General features: G+C 40.1%; 1 protein-coding gene across 4 annotated transcripts in view; it reads right to left on the bottom strand.

Annotated features, from left to right (window-relative positions):
• Positions 1 to 5,072: 5,072 nt before the first annotated feature.
• Positions 5,073 to 23,700, bottom strand: part of sptbn4b (spectrin, beta, non-erythrocytic 4b) — an 83,949-nt gene continuing 65,321 nt past the window's right edge. Inside the window, exons 23-37 of one of the 4 annotated variants that reach the window (XM_084124702.1) lie at positions 22,761 to 23,039; positions 20,645 to 20,775; positions 20,198 to 20,402; positions 19,134 to 19,379; positions 18,085 to 18,219; positions 17,708 to 17,952; positions 15,581 to 15,767; positions 15,217 to 15,301; positions 14,919 to 15,115; positions 12,931 to 13,724; positions 10,660 to 10,720; positions 10,324 to 10,583; positions 9,273 to 9,443; positions 9,133 to 9,175; positions 5,073 to 8,170 (exon numbers count right to left, since the gene is read on the bottom strand). In XM_084124702.1, the coding sequence (XP_083980828.1) occupies positions 7,937 to 8,170; positions 9,133 to 9,175; positions 9,273 to 9,443; positions 10,324 to 10,583; positions 10,660 to 10,720; positions 12,931 to 13,724; positions 14,919 to 15,115; positions 15,217 to 15,301; positions 15,581 to 15,767; positions 17,708 to 17,952; positions 18,085 to 18,219; positions 19,134 to 19,379; positions 20,198 to 20,402; positions 20,645 to 20,775; positions 22,761 to 23,039 (3,273 nt within the window). In that variant the 3' untranslated portion in view covers positions 5,073 to 7,936. The remainder of the gene's footprint in view (positions 8,171 to 9,132; positions 9,176 to 9,272; positions 9,444 to 10,323; positions 10,584 to 10,659; positions 10,721 to 12,930; positions 13,725 to 14,918; positions 15,116 to 15,216; positions 15,302 to 15,580; positions 15,768 to 17,707; positions 17,953 to 18,084; positions 18,220 to 19,133; positions 19,380 to 20,197; positions 20,403 to 20,644; positions 20,776 to 22,760; positions 23,040 to 23,700) is intronic. The other 3 variants (XM_084124703.1, XM_084124704.1, XM_084124705.1) reach the window with 3 other exon arrangements.

The raw sequence follows: 23,700 nt of genomic DNA, 5'->3' as shown, positions 1-23,700 counted from the left end.
AAAAAAGAAAGCCTTTCAAGCTATTTTTAGTAATGTCACCTAGCCCTATCACACATATCATATCTGTGTGTCCTCTCAGTGTTTCTGATGCATACAGATTTATGCAGACTAAAACGAGTAAAGGTGCCTGAATGGTTTCTGGTATCTCACCCTTACTGACCCCAAAACACAGTTATATACATTAGTGTAGAAAACCTTGACATATTCAGAATACATCACACACACACAACCTTGTCAAACCATATTCAATAACAACAAACAACAAGACTCTCACCCACTGTTATTGCAGCTGACCACAGAATATAATGATTAATGATTTTGTGATCATTCAAGATGGGAAGTCTGAGACGCTGTTCAATGTCAGTAAAACAGCAGAACTGACAGATTAAACAACATCAGTCTTTCAATCAGACATCAGTGCACTACGAGCATCAGGGCTGTTCACATCTATCCAAAATGCACTTCAGAAACACTTTCAGTTACAGAAGCTATGCTATAATATAATATAATATAATATAATATAATATAATATAATATAATATAATATAATATAATATAATATAATATAATATAATATAATTTGGAACTATTTTCTTTGGCAGAAAAAAATACAATGTAGCAATATTGTCTAAAAGGTTTATCAAACTGTTGTATATTGAGGCATCGCTGTTTCTAATGATGTTGCTATAGAGAGCCTAAGTCTAACCCCTTCCGGTTGACCAGTCTTTATACCAGACTGCACACATACAGTACGAGCAACGGATCTTGTGACGTACATAGTGCGAGACGAGAGATGTAGTTCATTGAGCGATTTTCACATAAAACTAAATGTTACTCTTCTGTTTTATGACAAACTGCGACTTTCTTGACTTTCATAATTATCTTTAAATTGGCAAACATCATATGTGTAATTCAGGGCACAGTTCAGACGGAATAAAAAGATAAGTTGTCTCTCACCATTGACTACCATAGGGTGAATTGCCCTAATGTGGGACACTGCCTAATGTGGGACACCTAAGGTCTAGTGTTTGTAGGTCCCCCATAAATACATGAATGACAGTGAAACTATGGGTTAGACAAAGCTGTGGTGTCATATGATCAAAATCACATGACCTATCAAATGTCCAATCATATTTGAGGGTGGAGTAATCATCAAACAGGAGGCACCTTGTGTGAAGACCATCTGAAGGCCATTGACATAGAGTTTTAACAAATTTGATATTAAGGAGTTAAATACATTTTAAACAAAGCAATCCTGCTACTTTTTAGTCTAATATGCTTATGAAATGTTTGTCCATCAAAAAATAGTGTAACTTTGTGTGTATAAACTATATATTTAATATTTTTATCAAATTTCCTAGTGTCCCACATTAGGAAATGTGGTTTCCAAATCCGGGACAGTATGATCAGCCTAATGTGGGACAGTACTTAAATGAGTAAAAAATGTGTGAAATGTATTTTAGATCACAATGGCAAGTATGAGAAAGACAGGGACAGATTGTCAGATGCAGAAAGAGAGGCAGAAACAGGGAAAGGATAAGAGAAAGAAACGTATTCAGTGGAGGCAGGACAGGATGAAAGGAGCCATAGAGGAGTATAGGCAGATTGTTGAGGATGGTGGGGTCCCTCAGCTGAGACTGTTGGCCAAGGCATGGAATGTCCCTAAATCTACTCTCCAGTGAATCTAAAACAAAATAAGATTTTATTATGACCGCCGCTAGCGTAGCTAGCGAAAGCGGTCATATAGGGATTGTCAAAGTTTTTTGTTTTTTTTTTCCCCGTCATCTACTGAATTTTTTGTCAACGATACCAGGGACACCGAAACACCGGGGAACATGACATTTGGTGGGCATGTAGCCCCACTAGACTTTTACGGAAAAATTTCGTTTGGTCCCCGGGGGCCACTCCCCCCCCCGCGCTGGGCCCCCCCAAACCCAAAAAAATGCAGTTTTTCCTAAATAACTACCTGAACCGTGGCAACGAGGATGAAGAAATTTTTATGGTATGTTGGTCTTAAGGGCCCACATCAACCTAGCCCATAATCACTCATTTGTGATTTGCGCCCCTCCCATAAAAAATGAAAATGCAATATTATTCTGCTTTAATCGCCCCTATCTTCAGTTGAGATGTTCAGAACTGCACCATATTTCATGTGTATGATTAACTTGACATCCTCTGGGGGTATGCTAAGTTTCGTAGAATTTCATCCATGGGGGGGTATAAAATAAATTCATTTATGTGCACATTTAGTGACTGTACACTCATCGGCCTGTAGATGGTGGTGTTGAGCGAAGGGTTGCTGGTTTAGGATGATACTGTCACTAAGGTTGCCAACTGTCCCGAATTAGGCGGGACGTCCCGCATTTTGGGCCTAATTTATTTGTCCCTCCCGTGTCCCGTTTTTTGACAAGCTGATAAACCACTGACTGATACAACAGCAACAGCAGCGGTGCTGACCACGACACTTGAGAATGATCACCGACACCTGTCATCATCCAATCACAGCTTTTTTTAATCACTGTTTTGAGACAAATCATGTTGATTTGCGAACATCCTCTGCCGTCTGGTCGCTTCCGCTTCAAGCCGGACTCGTCTCGCGCTAACGGTAATTTCCTTTCACTGTCCACGTTTTGATTTCGGCTAATCAATTTTGTCGAATGCAAACAACGTGATTATTGTTCATGAGTCTAACATCCAGCCACGCAAGAAAACATGTAATCTACCTGAGGGAATAATATGCTCAAAAAACATTTCTGATTATTATTAATGTTTTAAAGCTTTTAGAAAGTACATAGAAAGCTTTTGTAACATTATCTTAACTGTCACTTTTGATTAATGTAATGCATCCTTGCTGAATAAAAGTAGGCAATTACTTTCTTTATTTTTTCCCCCCAAAAATAATCTTACTAACCCCAAACTTTTGAACTGTAAGCCTAGTGTATAATGTTAAAAAAGCTTTCTATTTTAGATAAATGCTGTTATTTATTTTGAACTATGGTTTGTTTGTAATGTGACTTTTTTCATGTATGACATTAAAATTATTTTTAGAATTAAATACATAAATAGGTTAAGCAATACAAATGTGTTTATGTCTGATAACCTTTTAAACACAAACTTAACTGCAGACACTGAAATGACATACACTGTGTGATACACTACAAATATTTTGAGTGTCCCTCATTTTCCTATAAATAACCACGATTGTCCCGCATTTTCCTTTTCTGAAGTTGGCAACCCTAACTGTCACACACACACATGCAGGAATACAAACAAACGCAAGCATGCACACACACTGACATCCACACGCACAGACACACACCCATACACACACACATACAAATCCACATGCACAGACACACATGTACGCACGCATACATACACGCACAGACACACACACACACACACACACACACACACAGACAGACATGCACATACTACTACTTTTTTTTAGGTATATACATAAACACGCAATACAGCCAAATTGCTCCACGTCATTTCTTTTTGTGGAAAGCCAGTGCAGGCCTGAGCGGCGGTCATATTTTGTACCGCCATGCGGTACATCTAGTTATTCTACATGTATTAATGTGATTTTTGGTCTTTTATCATAGATTTTTCAGTGTCCCACATTGGGGACACAACTGTCCCACATTAAGAAGCTGCAGATTTTCTCAGGCGACTTGCAATAAGAGCACTAATATGTGTATAATTTCTCTTATGAATGGGTTATCTGAATTTTCTCTTTTGATTTGATTAGGACACACCCTGGGCTTTTTTAAATGGTATTGGGTGTGGATTTAATGTTTTGGTTACACATCGCAGTATGTCAAAAAAGTCTAAAGTGCAAAAAATGTCCCACATTAGGGCAATTTACATATTTTTTCCGAAGTAAGGTCCCATGAGCCGGAAGCGGAGGGGAGGGACTTGGCTCTCTATTAGCTATAGGTCTATGGTCACATCCATAGGCAAAGAAAGAACAAAAGAAAAGAAAATCCACATTGACAAAAATTGAATAGGAGATTATGTGTGAAAACTGCTAAGGCGAACAAGGCATAATCAAATATTTTTTAAGTAGCCTATATCTACACTTATTAACATTTTCTAACATCATTATGATGTAGGCTACTTTGAGTTGGAAGTAGAACACGTCAACATGTCTACGTTTCTAGAAACATCTGAGGCCGTCGTCAGTCTATTGCTGAGTGCATCAGTCATGTTTCTTTACCAATGCTAAGTTATGTATGAATATATTGCAAAACAATATAGCCTAGGCCTATTAGCCTACAAAACATTTCATATGTTCTGGTTTCTAGAACAGATTTACAGCTATATATGGCTGATAACAAATTAAAGACAATTAGCTACATGCACAGTATAGGCTAACGTTACTTTAGCAGTAGAGCTGCACAATTAGCCTAATCGTTAAAATATCGCGATTTCGATTCAAACACTCGCACGATCTTATACAACGATTCCTCTGTAGCCTACAATCACAGCGAACATTCAGACGCTGAGCCAGAGATTATTAAAATTAACAAAGTTGTCATGTACAGGTATGAAACTGCTTCACAAACAGTCCACACAGTATTTCTGTTACAATAATTCAAATGATCACAGAAGTACTGGGATAAAAGTTTATAGTTTGGATATATACAGTATAGCGATCCAAATCACGTTTTGAAAGACGTCAAATAATGATTGTTCCAATTGCATCGTTACACCAGTAGGTGGCGACAAGAAGTGACTGTTATTTGTCATTGAATCATTCATTCAAGAGATTCGTTCACAAATGCTGATTCTTAAAGAAATTAAACATTTTTATGTTTTTTATATCCTCTTTATGAGTCGTTGAATCATTCATTTAAACAGATTCATTAGATATTTTCAATAGACTGCAGTAATTAACATTTTGTCAGAACCTTTAGTAAATTACGTTTTTTTTAGTCGTCTAATTGTGATCTTTAATCAACAAAAACATGATTCTCATTTTTCCATAATCGTGCAGCTCTAACTTGTAACAAGGTCTTTACAAGGACATGAGGATGCCAATATAAGAACAAATGAAAAATGAGACGTTTGACATATCACAAGCTGTATTTATCAAGGAATTAACTGTACAGAGTCAGTCAGGATCTGAATTATACAGCATTCATTCATTCACTGTTTCCATGTGTATTAGTGTCACCCTTGTACAGTGGTTGTGAGTGAGAATGACAGTGGTTTCATCATGCACAGCAGAACCATTACAGGGACAATGTTATTCATGCAACCTGAATTGCCCAGTTTCCTTTCAATTTCTTTCCTTTGACTTTGGAGAAATAACCCCCACTGATATTCAAAACTGATATTAAAACCCATAAAATGTTCTTATATCACAGCGGGAAAAAAAGAGCATTTTTGTCTGTACAGAAGCAGTTACAATTTGTACAGGTCATCGAGCTGCTGAGCTAAAACCAGTGGTGCTTAAGGGTCTGACACTATCCACAGGACACGGGGTTTCAGCCGGACCCAAACATTTAATATTTAAGATAAAAAATATTACTATGAGGGTTTATCATCTGCCATGATAAAACCCACATAACATGTGTGATACTTTATATATAAAAGTAATTAAAGCACTTTAAGAATATAGACACCACGATAAACCCCTAAAATGATCAGAGCAGGAGCTGAAGAAGACAATATTTACTGTTGGGGTTGTGCTTTCTGTTGATTCAATGGATCAGATCCATCTGGGATTTAATAACATTTTATAAACGTTTCCAATTGCACACTCAACTTGCACATTCATGTCCATCAGCTCGTATGTGGTAGAAGCAGCAGGTGTAAATGTGTGTAAGCAGAAAGTGTGAGTCGGGGGCATTAGAGCAGAATTTTCTCAAGATTTCTGTAAATAAGTAGCTGAATGAATGCATTTTGTAGTAATGCTCGTCCCAGACCCTCAAGCACCAATCCTCTGCTCACAATAGCACTGTGCAATGGGGCAGTAATTTAGTGCAAAGGAAAAGTTGCATAAATTTTCTACTTGCAAGTGTATACGTTATTTCCATTCGCCACCACGTTGGATACTTTAACTGCATACCTTCTGCCTGTATAAGTTATTCTATTGCATAAAAATAGGATTTATTTTTTTTTGTACCAAAAATTAGACTTGGAGACAAAACCAAGGGCGTCAAAGGAAGAGAAATTCAGACCCGATACACAGAAAACTCTTTAGATATATACAGTATACAATACTTTGAGATTGTATAGAGAAATGAGAGCTGACAATTGTATATTTCAAAGCAGGGACATTACAAAAGCATTTGCATGATGCTGTGTTCAGATAAAGGAACAAACATGAACTTGCAGAGAGAAAACAACTTGTTGATTGAACAAAACTTACATGAACATCATCTCCTCCCTCTTAATGATTGGTTTACATTTCTCTTTACAGAAAGAGGACCATTGCTTCTAACATGATTTAGCCGTTTTTACATTTAAAGGATTACAGCTGACAGACTTTAGGACAGTGAGGCACAAATATGATACCTGAAACCATTACGTTTGGTTTTAACATACTATGACATTTAGTTTCAACCCTGTATGTTGCATGGAAAATTGTCATTATGTAGTCGGCTCATTTTCGACTGCAGTTTGTGCATGTGTATGGATGGACCTCAAAAGAACTAAATTAGATTTGTGTCATGATCATTTGCTGAGCTGTCTAAAGCATATACCGCTTTTCTTGCAATATACCTTGCATTTTTGCTATCTATGGGCTTTCTATACTATTACCTGCAGAACTACACGATTCAAAGACGTATTTCACCCGGTTTCTGCCAATCAGGAAAGACAATCACATTATTACATCTACATGGCATTCAGTTATCTTACAAACATACATCACCAGTTAAACGCCTGCATCCATTCAGTCCTCAGTGCAATGCTTGAAAATAAGGTCGAGAGAAACATCACATGTAGTTAAACTGACACGAAAAAAAAAAAAAAAAAAAAGGGCTTCTGGAGTTCTGTGCTTGGAAGACTTTTTTGAGTATGAATAAAATGATGTAAACCCGATCTCGCGTTCAGAATAGCTCGATGACGTATGCAATGCGTACATGCATAGACACATACACAACTGATTTGGTCATTAAAAGAGCAAATGAACTCACACTCAACATTTAATGCATAATATGAGATTAATGATTGAGACTTTCCTGCACATTGGGAAAAAATTGTGTAGGAAACCAACAAACCCTAGAAATCAGATCTGAGAATACACACAGCAGATGAGCTGCTTCTTTTTATTTGAAACAAACCTTTATACCGTTCTTCATTCGAAAGTTAAACCTTGTAGGCATGCTCTGATATGTCATGGCGTTCAAACGTGGTCTACAAAGTGGCAAGACGAGAATCAAAATCGTGTGGAAGAGCCAATGAATACAAATCAACACATTAATAGTATAAAAGAGCAAAACAACTTACAAATAAACAGACAAAACATGCTCTTCAGAAAAAAGACCAACCTTGAGAAAGAATTTGGCATATTTCCATTCTCTTCAGCGTGAGACTGTATAGAACTGATGTCGAGACGTACAATATACAAAGAGAAAGAGACGGGTACACATACATATGGGTCATCTTTTTCACAGACGGATTAGAAAATAATCTTCATGAGCTACTTTACTATAACATCTTTCTCTTTTATCCTCCATTTGCCTATGCTATCAGCTCTTTGGCCCATATGGAGCTCCTGAATTGTCACAGTCCTCGGCAGCCGCTAGAGGGCGCTCACTGACACATGAGCTCCGTGCACCTCCGCGCTGCCTGATTCCACACTCAGCTGGACAGCAAGACATAAAGGGAGTTCACAGTGACGCCTTCGCTTCCTGATTCCGTCAGAGCACTTTCCAGGATTTCCGAAGTCCTGGCTCCTGTCTCACTGTTTTTGGGTGTCTCATTTCTTCTTGCCTGTCTTTTTCTCAGGCTTTTCACCCTTGTCTGAACGCACCGATCCCACGTCGGCTCGGTCGGACTTTTCGCCTCTTTCCGAACCGCCTGCCCTGCTGCCCTCCCTGCGCGTTCCCTCGTCGGTAGATGAGGTAGTTGGATTGGTCTGCCCCTGTTTGTTAATCTCTTCATGCTCACTTATACTGGCGGTTATACTTGTGATCCAGATTTTCAGATCGTCCTGCAGGCCAAAGAGAGATTGAAGACTCAGAACATGTTTTCACACAAAAACAGTTACCAGTCAATGTAATGATTTGTACACAGAACCATGTTTCTTTATTAAATGTTGTGTTGAATTTGATTAATGATGGCTGCTTTCAATAAGCTTGTAATTCCTCTTGGGAAATCCAAAAGAAAGCTTCTTAAGGTGGAAACTGGTTTCACATGGATTCCAACTTGTTACTCATAATCATTAGCTTTTCCAAGCTGGTCTAGATGGTTGGTCAACTGGACTACTGACTGCTGAACTGGCTTGGCCAAGCTGGTTTAAAGGAGAACTCCGGTCAATTTAAAACATTTTTTGTAAATTTGGAGTGCTGTCAGTACAGAGAACAACGACAAAAATCGTTGTTGCCTACACCGTGTTATCCTCTTTTTAAAATTTGCACCCTGTTGACTTAAATGGGGCAAGTTTTAAACCTGCTTTTAGCCTCTTAACATCATTGATGTGTCATTACAAGTGCACAGCCAATGTGAGTGATTCCTTCAGAGTGAACACGGTGAATCTGACTGCATGCAGATGTGAAAGATATGAATAAAAATGAAGTTAATTGAGCCAGCGCTCATACCTGTATTTATTTCCTGTTTTCGGTCTAAGTCCACAGTAATCGATTGTCGAGTTCACGCGCATAGGTTTAGTTACCTATGATCACGCGCGTGAACTCGACAATCGACTACTTTGTCGTTGTTCTCTGTACTGACAGCACTCCAAATTTACAAAAAAATTAGCTCAATGTTAAAATTGACCAGAGTTCTCCTTTAAGCTGGTAAACCACCTTAAAACAGCAAAAGACCAGCTTCTACTGTATGCTCCAAAAGTCTACTTTGCAGAAAAGGTCTGCAGATCCCACCTACAGTAGGCCTGGTTATGACTTAAATACACAGATGTGAAACCAACTAGGATATTTAAAAAAAGCAACTCACCTCATCTTTAGCATGGAACAGAAACTCACTTCCATCCTTAGTTCTAAAATTATAAAGCAAAATGAATGTTATGAAAAGTGAACACACTACACACGTAGCTAATCTTTTTGGAAAAGCAAATAAAAAAGCCAGTGAAGTACTTGAGCGTGAAGACATTCTTCTTCTTTTTGTAACCATTGTTGATATCACAGGCACAACGGCTCAGGTTGATAAGCGGCTCGTTGTTGTAAGGTGTGGCGGTGTTCTTCGCGTCCTTATAGAAGCCCAGCTCACCTTTATTCAGCACACAGTACAGGTTCACCCAAGATCTGCTGTAATGTGGGAAAGAAAACACAAGATTTGGCCATCAGGGCCCATCCGATACCATGTGCCGACTAGCTACTCACCTGCGGAGTCTGGGATGACCAGCCCTTATGACTGAGCAAGACCAAACTGCTGCAGAGATCATTACAAGACCTTTAGACATAGATAGGCAGACCATAGCTTACCTTTGTAGAGAGGGAGAAGAACAGTCATTGGCAAAGAGAGCACAAAAAAGAAGAGAGATTTTGGTTAATGAGATATACTGCAGCGTAAATGCAAGTGCTAGCATAAAAATGGCTTCAGTTGACAGGCAAACTATGTGCACATACATGCTACAAAAGAACAGACAGCCATTCTTTTGAGTTCCTTAAACTCAATGCAATGGATTGCTTTGTGACTTGGGCTGCCGAGGTGCCGTATCCGGTCTTGTACAAAATGGCTGAATAAAGCTGTGAAAGGCGAAGGCTTCATACCTTGCTAGCCATGGCTTCAGAAACCCAGCATCTGTTGGTCTTCTGACACAGCATCATCCACCAACCAGGCTGATTTTAGTGTTACCATGCAAGTGGCAAGCAGCTAGCTATTTTCTGCCATTGCTGGATATGAAACTTGTAATCAGTAATGACAGCCAAACAGCTGCTCCTCAGTTTAACTTCAGGAACCCTTTTAGGCTTGTAAAGCATTCAAGCATAACCCAGTTTGAGTTGAAACTTGGTGAAAGAAAATAAGAGCTGCCTTGTGTTAACAAATGTTAATGCTCTAAGCATTAGTACACAATGCTAATCACAACATTAGCATAGCTTTGAATAACCAATCATACTGATTGGCATTTTTGATTTAGCCGTTTCCATGCTAATTCCATGCCATTTTTAGACCACAAAACCCCACCTGTTTGAACTCTTCTTTTGGCCATCAATGTCTATTTTTCGGAAGAGGAACCCTTCGTGCTGGGCCGTGTGGGTGGGTGGCAGGGGTACTGCTGGGCTGCTCTGGGCTGGCGCAGACCTCGAGCGTCGCGTTTCGCCAGCTGTTGTCTCCTTGGGTCGTGGTCTTCTTCTCGGTTTGGGTCTGTCGCGAGCCCGTGGCCTGTCCGGTCGAGAAGACTTCTCAGGAACACCATTGGGTAGACGTGGAATCTCTCCTCGGGCCTGAAATATACAGTAATGTGCATGTGGCATAAAATGTAGTTTAAAACAAAGGACAAACATTAGATTGTTTACACACCTGTGCTGCCTCCCTTTCCTGAAGCTGCTCCACAATCTCAGCTAGCGTGGACCTTTTCTCGCTGCCAACAAAAAAGGGAAATCTGAGACCTGGAAATGCCATTTTGCATAAATAGAGAACGTACTACTTCAAAGCTTTAAAGTCAATATGGGAAGGCATTTACAATCCTTTTACTTACTTAATGTGACAAATGAAACTGGATGTTTAACAAGACAATGTACGAAATGAGGATTCAGTTGTGAATTGATTGGATTAAGTGAAAAGTTAACCTCTTTATTGAACCTCTACAGTGTTGGGGGTAACGAGTTACAAAGTAACGGATTACAGTAACAATATTACTTTTTTGGGTAACGAAGTAACGCATTACACTAAAAATATCGGTAACTACACTACTTTACTAGACTATAGGAACGCGCTTTCCTGCGTTACCCAAGCCGTGTTTACCTGCGTGTAAAGCTCTGATCTGTTTAAGTGGTGCGTGCATGCCTGTGTGTGTGTGTGTGCTTCCCTGGGCACCACCGTTGTCATAGAGATCGATTTGAGTGACGTAGCTGCTGGTGCGAAGGGGAGCGGGAAATGGAGACGGAGACAGGGGGTTTTGGCCAGTGGCGATATATTCACATTACTTTCAGTTTATTGCTCGAAAGGACAAAAATATAAAAATATTCGCGTGAAATGCACTCTATGCCCAGGCAGCAAGTACTGGCCATCGGGACTACCGGGAGATTCCCAGTGGGCTGACGTGCCTTTTGGGCCGACATCTCATACTTTTTTTCTTTTTCTGTTTTTTTGTCTTAACAGACCATAAAACTCGTACATCGGCGGCCCATTCGTTTTGCTTAATTGGCGACGCTGGGTTAAGTGCGTGCCGGTGTAATGTATTAGTTAAAAATAGTCTGCGTCAGTTTTTTTCCCCTGATAAGTTAGCTGACCGGCCCATGAAACACCTTGGCCCACTGGATCTTTTCTTGATTGACACTGGGCTGGTCCAATCACATCTTTAAACACCTCGCCCTTTGGGCTTTGAGCGAGCGTGCAGTGTGTCAGTGTGTATCTGTCAAAATAGTCTATCTCTCTAATAGTCTAGAGATGGAGAAGAAACGCAAGGAATGTGCAGAGAAATAGCGTGAAAAATAGACACAGGCCCTTCAAGCAGACGCTGTAAAATGTGTCAAAATGTTTTCTGCAGCAGCAGGACCTTCATCAGCTGAGAGAAAGTGTAGAGCCTGCGGTAAGCAGAACTAACAGCTACTTTCAAAACACTTAGGCCATGTCATGAGTGTAGGAACCCATTACCCAGTAACGCATTATTTCCACATCTGCATAGTTGACGATTACCGTAATTTACTATAAATTTAATGAGACGCGTTTGTAAACAATGTTTTCCGCCAAAATAAAAGCTCGATGCATTTTCCGTCAAAATAAAAGATCATGTGCTTATATCTCTTTCAAGTAGAATATATAGAAATTAGTACAAAACTAATTATGAAAGTTTCCTTTATTTTTCAGTGCATTTGTTTTACAATATATGTCTATTAGTGTGCCATTATTATTATGGCCAAAATGCCAGGGCCGATTTTTTTTTGTGTCCCAGTCCAGCCCTGATTATGTGTCTACCACCGCGGACATTTGTCCTTTATCCAGTTGTTTGTGGATTTTACAGTGAGGCATATTTCTTTGTGCAGACATGGATATTGTTCTTTCATATGGTTTTACATGCCATTTTGTATAGGCTACATTTATAAACACTATGCGGACAGGCTAAGTGATGATAGGGCTATGATGTTTGTCCATGTATCATGGTAAATTAAGAAACGGGAAAGTAAAGTAATAAGTAGTGAAGTTACTTTTCAAATGCAGTAACTAGTAAAGTAATCTCATTACAATTTACAGAAGTAACTAGTAACTAATTACTTTTTTTGAGTAACTACCCCAACACTGAACCTCTATTGCTGTGAACTGACCTGGTGATTGGCACGTGGATGCCTAAAGGTGAAGTTCACCATCAACATGTCACTATTATAACACTTTTTTAATCAAATCTTAGCGATATCACTGCTGTAACTTGCATTTCAATGAGGTTAACTGGAATCAAATGACTTCTTTTTACAATTGGCAAGTTTTTGGAAAAGCCTAAGTAGCCTAAATCAACTGTTTTGGTTTGGCTAATAATGGGCAACATTAAATGATAGTCAGTGCATCCAAGGTGACACTGAAAAGGTAAGTTGTTTCTAAGGTGGGTTGTTTGCGGTCACAAACACAGTCACTCACCCGCCACCAGAGCGCTTGTCTGACTGCTCCTTGGCCTCGTGCTCACTGCTCTCCTGTCTTTCCAGTCGATGTCGCTCCCTACGCCGCACCTCATGACCCTCCTGTTCACTAGATGTCTGCCTCTCCAGCCTCCTCTCTGCCCTCTCAGCTCGTTCCCTCCACACCTCCTGAGGGAGCTCGTCCCTCCGTGCTTGAATCAGCTGCTCGGTAGACAGTTGTCTCTCCAACCGCGACTCCCTCGGTGGGGGATGCTGCTCCACCACCAGCTCTGAGCGACTGCTCCCGCTCCCTCCCACCACGCTGTTCAGCCGCTCCCGTCCTCCGCCTGGCTCCTGAAGCACCACCTCTGCCATCACGTTCTCATGATACCGCTCCCTCTCTCTCTCCAGTAGGGGGTGGACCACCTCATGGATGTGCTCGATCTTCTGCTGTGGAATTTGAGCCTTGAATTCAGCTCGCAATTGGGTGACCTTATGCTCCATAGCAGTGCCAAGTCCTGCTGCCACGCCAACAATCCCAGAATTCCTGGCTTCTTGAAGGCGAAAAGTAGCAGCTCCATTCATGATGGGAGTGTAGTTGGCCACAGTAGAGCCAAGTCTGCGAGCCACAGAAGAGGGAGAGGGCTGAGGAGTGATGCGCTCCAACCGGGCGTCACCCTGCTCATAAATGGTCTGTCTTATGATGGAGGAAGGACTACTGCGCGCAGGAGAAGAGTCCTGAGGGTCCAAGAAAACTTTCCGTCCCAACAAAGGAGTTGGGGGAAGCTGACTCTGCTCTGCCTTTATCTTCTCTACCTAAACCATTAAACGAGAGAATTTGTTATATTTTATACATCCACAATTCCTCCCTGTAACATAATTTAAGAAAAGAACATCATGCTATACACATAATTAATCTCTTTGTAACTTTTTTGAGTGTCAGTAGGTAGACTATAGATGCTTTTGAACTATCGATGCGTTATAGATCCGCTAAATTATTCAAACGTTTTTGACTTGTAAAAATGATTTAAGTTGAAAGCGCCAACTTCTCTTGCCTGACCATCAGAATATCATGTTAAAAAACAAAATGGCAGTCGCCACAACAGTCAAAGGTAGTTAGGTACAATTGCTGCTTGATATTGGTACATTTTTCTGTCATTAACAACAGAGCCGTGTGGACTTATTTTGTGGTTATGACCAGGGGTGTCCAATCCTGCTACTGCTGGACCATTATTCTTGGGGTGCTTCTCATTTCTTATTTGTGCATCCTCGTTTCCTTTCCTCACTTCCCTTTCTCGCGTCTCAGCTCCACCCCTTGTAGGATGCAAGGGAAGAAAATGAGGGTAGAGGAATTGAAGGAAATCTTATTTGTACATAGGAATATTCTTAATCACAAGCTTCACTTCACAACATCATCAGCTGTGCTCAAGGGATCTGCCCTTCTGCTGTTGAAGTTTAATTATTTAAGAAATTCATAATAAATAATAATAAAGCAAGATGCCCTGTTGAAATATGTGAGATGTATGGTTCATTTTAACTGCAAAGGAAAAGCATAAATTTAAATTATTGTTACAGATGTAAAGGGGGAGGAGAATTCATAGTTGCGGCAGATTTCTCGACAAGAAAGACTTCCGCATAGGATACACCTGTGCATCCTCGCTCATAGCTCCTCTGGAAGCTTCCTCACTCCTCGATCCTCGCGGTGCAATTAGAGAATTGAGATGTCCTTCAAGATGGCTGAGTTCGATCGGTTACTGGGTCACAGGCTGGAGGACGGAGGAGCGAGGAAACGAGGAAGCATCAATTTGAGTATTGAGAAGCACTCTTGGAGTTCAGCTCCAATCCTAATCAAAAACACCTGAACCAGCTAATCAAGGTCTTCAGGATTACTCAAAACTTCTAGGCAAGTGTGTTTGGCCAGATTGTAAGTAAAGTCAGCAGCACACTGGCCCTCCAGGAGCAGAATTGGACACCCCTGGTCCTTGGGCTTCTTTGGCTGGTCGCTGTTACCGTGGTAAGACGACGTAAAGAGCTGAAGCGCTCTTCCCATGTGGCAGCAGCTTTGCGGAAGGCTTCGTGTCTGCGAATCAGCTGCTCAACCTCATCCACACTGCCGCCTAGTTCATTACTACTTAGCAAGGGTTCCTGAGCAGTGAGCCAGGCCTCTGCTACCACTGCTTCCTGAGCAAACTGATGCACCTCCAACACTGAGAAGACACAGAATGAGAGTGAGATGTTGGGAACACCATGACACTGATTATATAATTTATGCATAATGTTTGTTCTGTATTAGTCTCATTTAACTAACTTTGCTGCAACTCTTCCCAGTGTTTGTCCCATTTCTCAGTCAGTTCGTGCTGCTTGTCCAAAACCTTCTCCAGCTTTTCTTTAATCTGAAACATTCAACAACTTCATCATCAGGTACTGACAGAAGACATCTTTACAAGGAGGAATAAACTCATTCAGGATCAGGTAGGTACTTATAAACATGTCAACTTTAAATTTTTAAAAGAGAACTGACTGTAGAAGAAGAAGTGTAATTGTGGTCTGACACATTTCGGATTGCAACAATGTGTGAAATTGAACATGCATAGAGTATGTTTTGGGCCTTGCAGTGATTTAAAAGTCACAATAGTTCCTGAACAGGTTGTGCTGGCTGTTTTGTGTGTCACCTCTTCTGACGCAGGGTTCCGGGCGGCCAGTAAAGTCTTGCCCATCTCGATACACTGTAGGACACTGTTGTTGCGGGCCTCCACCTCACTCTTGAGGCTCTGGTGATAGTTCATCAGGACCTCCACGGATGACACATCCCTGCAAGCACCAGAGAGCCCATATCCCATTAAAGCTCTGAGGAAAGAGCTGACAGTGAGAGGAGAGAGAGTTACTCCGGCCAGAATACATGGGCCAAGTCTGCCCAAAGAAAGAAACAGCAACAGAAGGTCATTTTGACACGATGAAAAGTGTCCATGATGGCTCCTGAAGTTTTCCAGTATTATAGGTTCTTTATTAAGACTTTATAAGCACAATAGCTGTGTTCCAAAACCTAGTGAGCTGTCTACCAAGACAGCATTTTAACAGCAAAAGCTGTTTCAGTAGGAAGAAACATTATGCTGACTTCTAAGATAAAGTCTTTTGGCAAAATACCTTCTAAGGCAACAACGCATGCTCCCTTTGCAGAGAAGGCCAACCTAGAATGCATTACAACAAACTCAGTGGTTGTAAATGTGGATGAGTCAAGAAATTTTTTATTAAATATAAATATTATTCATTAAATACTGAAAAGTATCAATAAAAAGTTATTTTATCTAATTATTGTGCATACTGTGTTAGCTTAGCAACATGCAACGTCAGACTCTATTGAAATCAATTTGCTCCGTACATTTTACATGAAAAGTGCCGCTTGAAAAGCATTTCAAATTCTCTTTGGTAAGGTTGTAGCCTAAGAAGGTAGTTGCCTATGTAGGCAGTAGGGTTGTAAATTTCTGGAAAATTTCCAGAAACTTTCCAAAAACTTTCCATAGGAAGTTAAGATGGGGAATTTTGGAAATATTCCAAGTTGGAAACTTTACGGGAATTAAAGGGAATTAATTGGAAATGTAAGGGTAATTTATACAATTTATACAATAAATATAACTATCTTATACAAACATAAATACAACATTTTGTTTGTTTGTCATAAGCAGACATGCATGCAAACTAATACAAATGAATTTTTTTTTTTTTTTGACTGATTTATTTGTGAGTAGAACTTTAATCGAATATTTCACTGAATAACAGAAATGCATGAATGTTGAATAAAATAAGCATGTTTGCAAATGTCCACAGTCTTTCCTTCTACACTGGCTGAGGTGAAATGTATCCACACATCAGATGGGGCACGTGGCATTGTTCTGTAGAATAAGATTAGAAAAAAACTTGTAAAAAAACACTAATGCAATGCCATGCACAGATATATAAATAGTTAGCTAAACTATTGGAATATTCTGGAATGGTAAAAATATTTGACAGTTAATGCTGGACTTTCTAAATGAATAGAAATAGGCTAGATGAATAGATGAACACTCCTCAGTCAGTATGCTAAATCAAACTATAACCTAGGTTCTAGATCAAATATGTTGACCCTAGTAATATCATCAAAACTTACATGACTGGATGTAGTCCTTGGGCTCAAATGCAGTTGTGTGGCTTCAGTCCTGCTGTAGTGTGCAGGATTCTAGAAATTATCTGTGCATGTGATGGAGGAATGCACAGTGCATGCAAGGGGTGTGGCCTCAAAATTGTAATTGCAAGGTGGAAATTTAAATGAATTTGCATTAAATCCATCTTGGTTGCTTTAACCAAGATAATGCTGCAATATATCAACTACATTTAATTTCCCTGTTATAGGCAATCCTGAAATTTTGCAAATTTCCATTTTATTCCCATTGATTCCTGTTAATTCCCATGGAAAGTTTCAAATTTAGAAAATTCCTGGAATTTTGCAACCCTAGTAGGCAGCAGACAGCAAAGCAGCTCACTAAATTTTGTAACAGATCTATTGTGTTCTTAACAGAAATTCTGTACAGAACTCTTGATAGATACTATTACACTCAATTGTAATATGTGTAAATACTCTTGTGGTTCATGCACTTACCAACTTATCACTTATTTGTGCCCGTGGTATGATACCTATAGTACCCTCCAGCGGCCACAGTGGCTGCTCTCCAGCTGACCTGACGCAAACCTTCATGCATTATAATGTTAAAGCACCTTAATGATTTCCTATAAGCATAGAGCAGGTGTCCCAGCATGTGTCTTACCTTGGTTTCTCCCCAGTTCCTATCTGACAGATGATGCTCTCCATCCACATCAGCTGATCACGCACCATCCCAAAGAAACGTAACTTGTCTGTTGCTGTGGTGATCTGCACTCGGCAGTCCTCGCAGGATATGAGCAGCTCTTTCCATGTCTGCATCACTTCGTGTTCCTGCATGGCGATGGCTTCTGCTTTCTCGCCGGCATAAACTGTTCGGAGCTGGGCTGCACTCTCCTGTAACTGTCTTACCTGAGGAAAACAACCCTTTTTAATAAAAATGTTGCCACTGTCATGAAACAACTTATAGAGATCTATCCAAAAACCTTACTTATAACAATTTAATTTGTTTTCCTTGCATTAGGATGTGTTGCATTAGTTCACCTGTGCAACAAGCAGCTGAATATCATGTTCGAAAGTCTGCATGAGTCTCTGTAGAGTGCTGGTATTTGAAGTGCCTCCTTGACATGCGCGAACCTCAGGTAACCTCCGCTGCTTATCCTCAATCTGTGCTAACACCTGAAACACACACACACACAGACTTGTGTTATTCCACACATGCGGACATATTGTGGCAGCATGATGTAGCACATATACCTGCTCTTAATTATCCTGTACACACATAAAACACACTAACACACACAAACAGAGCTCAGTCTCCCCAACACCTGCAGTGGAAGGACAAACATACCTCAGCATTATCCCACAAATATCACTGTAATAAATTAAAAACTATACACAAGACATCCCAGGACATCAAGGAGAACTAGGACTGTTACTCAACCAGTAATATAAAGTACATGCACATGCTTGCTCCTGCAGAAGTTGCCACCACACTAGCTATGTTTCCATCCATCTACTTCTATGCTAATTTTGGGTTACCTCCTAAAAAAACGCTGTAATCAAAATGGTTGGGTATAATGACCTTCCAGAACTGTCTCACACGATTGCATTCCCAAACTTAATGCATCTAAACGCAAGATAACATGGCGCAAGTAATTTTAGGAGCCCAAGTTGCTTTCCGGATTGCAGAAACGTCCATTTTTATTACAGATATTTTGTGACAATTTCCCAGCAAGTGACGGTTTTGTTCTCTTGAACACATGGGATAGAAACAGTGCTTTATTCGCAAATTATTTATGCGTTATTTTAAGTTTGCGCATAAGTGATTTGGGTGGTTTCTAGGGCACTGATATGGTGTTCTAAGTGGTTGTTAATGCAATGTTCTGTCAGTGCTAGTGTGTTCTGGATGGATGCACGTCCATAAGAAGTGGTGCAGGATGAGTTTAATAAATCAGTCATTTGAAGAGCCCCATGAGCAACAGTGATAATTTAATATGAGCAATAGTCATAGTTATGATGTCCTTTGCAAACATCACTCATTTAAGATGCTTTAATTAATCAGATGGTCTGCATTTCTTATTTCTACAAACCTCTCGAGAGTCAGAGAAGAACTTGTGTAACTGGTGTGAGGCAGCGAGCATCTGTCCCCGCGTCTCCATCAGCTCCAGCAGATCTGCCCAGGCCTCGTTCACGCCATCCTTCCATTCAGCGATGGTGGCTGCGTCCGCGTGGCCGTAATCTATGAGCTCATCAACCATCTGGTTAACGGCTGTGACCCTCTCGTGCCCCAGGCTCCCTGTCTCCGCTGCAAACTCTGTAAATTTCTCCTGCAGAATCTGAGGATCAGGAAAAGTGTCATCATGACAGGACAGAAGTGTTAAAGTTCCACTGAAGTGCCTTGAAACGCGCAGCATTATTCAATGTGTTGACGTAATTTCCACAGAAACAGGAAGACAGGGCGGGACATATCGAGCAGCTCCTCCCCTTTTTAAAAATAGCCAATACCATTTTGTTTACATCACAGCTCAGCCAGAGCCGTTGAGCTCGGTAACGCCGCAGTTTCCTCCTAATCTCTATATCGCTTTAAAATACAGCATTCTGTGCAGAATTCAAATGGGTCCAATACGTTTTATGGTCTTCTCCGACTCGCACATATGATCTGCTCTGTGCTCTCGTGTCTCAGGTTCGTGTGACACTAACGTGAAATCAGACTTCATTCGCCCCAATGGAAAGCATTACACTGTCTGAATCGTTCCCTATTCCCTATATAGTGCACTATGTGCCATTCACCATGTAGAAAATAGTAAATTTTAGCCCCAGCTTCAGCTTCTATTTATAATGTAGGGGGCGGAGCTTCAGATTCTAGAGAGCATTTGATTGGACAGAAAATCTGATGAGAAGCTGAAGTGCAGAGTGATGTCATCAAAATCATTGATCCATAATGGCGGAAGTGAGAGACTGCAAGTTTTGAATGCTTAGATCTCCTTTGTCATTGTTTTGGAGCACACTAGATTTATAGATAACAGTAGGGCTAACATAGTCATGCTAAAAGCCAAGAAACTACAATTTTGATTTCATGGGGACTTTAAGAAACAGAAGAGCAACAGTTGATCTGATAAATACGAAATAGCTGATGCAACAGTGTAAAACTGACCGTGACGTGCTCAAAGTCCTGTCCGAGTTCAGTGGAGCTGGCGATGACCTCCCTCTCGGCTATCCACTGCTCGAGCTCATCCACCTCTCTGTTGAGCTGAAAGAGCCAGTACTGCTGCTCCAGACGAGACTTCCTCTCCTCCACCAGGTCCTTCAGAGACACGTACAGCCTGTCGATCTGAGACTGACGCTTACTGATCTGCTCACTGAGGCACAAGCATACACACACATACTTGGATTTCATTCAAAGGAAAAAAAATCAGTGAAATCTGTTACTCTTGAAAGCTTTTATCACTGGAATAAAAAGAAATGTTGATGGTAATGACATTCCTCAAAAGTGAAAAGCCTAAAGAGTGTTGTGTGTTTGAATGTTTGATTTGTTTGATTACAATGGCAGTAAAGAGATGTGTGCTTCTCTTTGACTGTCAGGCGATTGCTGAACATTTACCAGTCCGGATGTCCGAGCTCCAGAAGCTGTCTACACTGCTGAGACAGCAGGCCGATGGTCTCAGCATAGTCCTCTATGGTCTGCTCCAGCGCCAGCTGTTTCTTCAGCAACTGGAGAGTGCTGGCTTCATCCTTAACAGAGAGAGGACACAGCTCAGATACACTCATCCTGCTCCAATGTCATCATCTATATTAACATCACAGGAGCAGCCCAGAAAACGATAATCTACTGCAGGTGTCCTTGCCAGAAACTAAAGCTTCCTGAAAAACTGCTGTGTACACAGGTCTCAACAATGAGGATGTATGTTTCTAATCACCCAGTTGGACGAGTAGTTAAACTTGTGTACTTATCCTGCCAACATTTTCACTGGTCCCACCACATAATATTGTAATTATATATATATATATATATATATATATATATATATGATTATAATTCATTATTTTTGCAACACTTTTACATTTTTTTATTCACTTTTTTTTTGGGCAACAGTAGGTGCGTTTCTATTACAGATTTGCGCAAAAAATTTTGCGATTTTTTTTCTAAATGTCGACAAAAAACGATTGCAAAATGACAGCGTTTCTATTAACCAATGTAAAATCATTGGAAAAATCATAGCAACGGATGTTGGTAGGTTTATGTACTATATCCCAGCCACTGCACTAGCCATTATTATTATTAATCGAAGGAGATATGTGTGTTTTCCAAGCATTAATGGTATTAATAACGACCCTTATTATACTTGTGAGCGTCACATATGAGGTGTTTCTGGGTGTTTCTCCCTCATTTCTGCTTCGAGGTCTTGATTGTGGCATTTATTTGAGGTTTAGAATCCAGTATTCCTGTAATTCTTCTGTCTTATATGAATTTAATAAAGAACTCTGTCTCGTCTTCTGTCCAGACACACCGCGTCATCTACGTCAGGTGACTGTAAATGCACAAAAACTGTTTCCATTGCAGTTTTGCGAAATATTTATTTTTCGAATTGCCTAAAAAACCACCTCATGCGAGCGTAAAAACTTTTTTGCGATAAATGGGAGTTTTAGCGAAATTTACGTGTTTCCATTGGGCGTATTTTCAATTCGGAATTTCAATTTGCGCAATTTGAAGGGTAATGGAAACTTGCTCTAGCTTGTTTCCTATTCTAGCTTTCTAATAAACCTGGCATCATATACTCTGAATACTGTATATTTAAAATGCAATATTAATTAATTATTATAATTATTTTTGCAAACTTTTTTTTCCACACACACACACACACACACACACACACACACACACACACACACACACACACACACACACACACACACACACACACAGAGTTTATATACATTGCACATTGTCCTATATATACACCATGAATATTGTTCGCTCTGTGATGAATTGCTATTTTAAGTCGCTTTGGATAAAAGCATTTGATACAAGTAAAATGTAATGTAACATTTCTATGAGAAATATGTATATACTTTATATACCGTATATTATAACATATGTGACCCTGGATCACAAAACCAGTCACAAGTCGCCCTAGTATATTTGTGGTAATAGCCAACAATACATTATATGGGTCAAAATTCATGATTTTTCTTTTATGCCAAAAATCATTAGGATATTAAGTAAAGATCATGATCCGTGAAGATATTTCCTACCGTAAATATATAAAACATTTATTTTTGTGAGTGAATGCAGCACAATCGTGAACATAGATGAACAACTTTAAAGGCGATTTTCCTCAATGTTTAGATTTTTTTGCACCCTCAGATTCCAGATTTTCAAATAATTGTATCTCGGCCAAATATTGTCCTATCCTAACAAACCATGCATCAATGCAAAGCTTATTTATTCTTTATCTGTATCAATTTATCTTTAAATCTCTTAAAAAAAATTACCCCATGTTTTGTGGTCCAGGGTCACATATATAACCTAGGATTAATATAATACATATATAAATGTAAAGAAAGAAATTGACAAAAAACTTTATCTATACGAAATAGATAACACTTTATTCATTAGCATTATTTATGTATTTGACACGATTTTTCAGAGTTATAGAAACATCATCCTAGTCTGGAGTTTCCCACCCCCACATGACCTCTCTGTTCTCCTCTCCTACCTTTCCCGTCTCCTCGTTCATCATGTGCAGTTCCTGCTCGCTGAGCCAGGCTTCCACTTCTCCCACATCAAAGTAGTACTGCTGCGCCTGGTACATGGCATCCAGCACGAGCTGCCGGCGCTCCGTCTCGACCCACAGCACCTCCCACAGGTGATGGAGCTGCTCCATGCCGTCCCTGATGCTGTCTGCCTCGGGACTGCGGATGGACGCGATCACGCCTGCCCGCTCCAGAACGTCCTCCACACGCGCACGGTGACCATGAAGCTCTTTCTGCAGACTCTGAGAGGAGAAGGCCATGAGAAACAGATTCAGTGAAATACACATCTCTATATTTTTCTGTCGAGGACTCACAAAGAGGAAAAAATAACATGGGATGTTGGTGTCCCTAACAGGCGTTTTGACTCTTTCCCCGCCAACATTTCTGAAAAAAGTTGCCAGCCAGCACCAGCATTTTTGATCATTTTCACAAAAGTTTCAAGGTGCCCACAATATTTTGTTGTAGGAATATCTGAACATGCAATATATGCACACATACGTTATTTTCTCAGCTTTTTTTCTCAAAATATGAAAACTTTTTTTGCATATCAGTGAAAACCTGGAAAGTCGGATGATGGGGAAATGGATGTCCTGATGGATATCCTAACCACCAGGATATCATTGGTCAACCTGTTTCACTAGAAAGATTATGCTGATTGACTAAAGGCTGGAATATGCTACACATCGGAACAGATTTGAAAACACACACTTGCCGACTTCGTAAATGGTTCAGAGAAAAACTATGCATCATAACACTAAACGACAGAGGATAACGCACTACCAGACTTTCAAGAAGTTCCAAAGATAACAAAGGCCCTGTTTACACCTGGCATTAAGATGCATTTCGGTTGATCTGATCACAAGTATGCGATCAAGTATGCAGATGTGTGCGTAATATGTGCGT

Source organism: Abramis brama (assembly GCF_963993115.1).
Source record: "Abramis brama genome assembly, chromosome: 9".
Taxonomy (NCBI): Eukaryota; Metazoa; Chordata; class Actinopteri; order Cypriniformes; family Leuciscidae; genus Abramis; species Abramis brama.
This window is presented reverse-complemented; position numbering and strand designations above follow the sequence as displayed.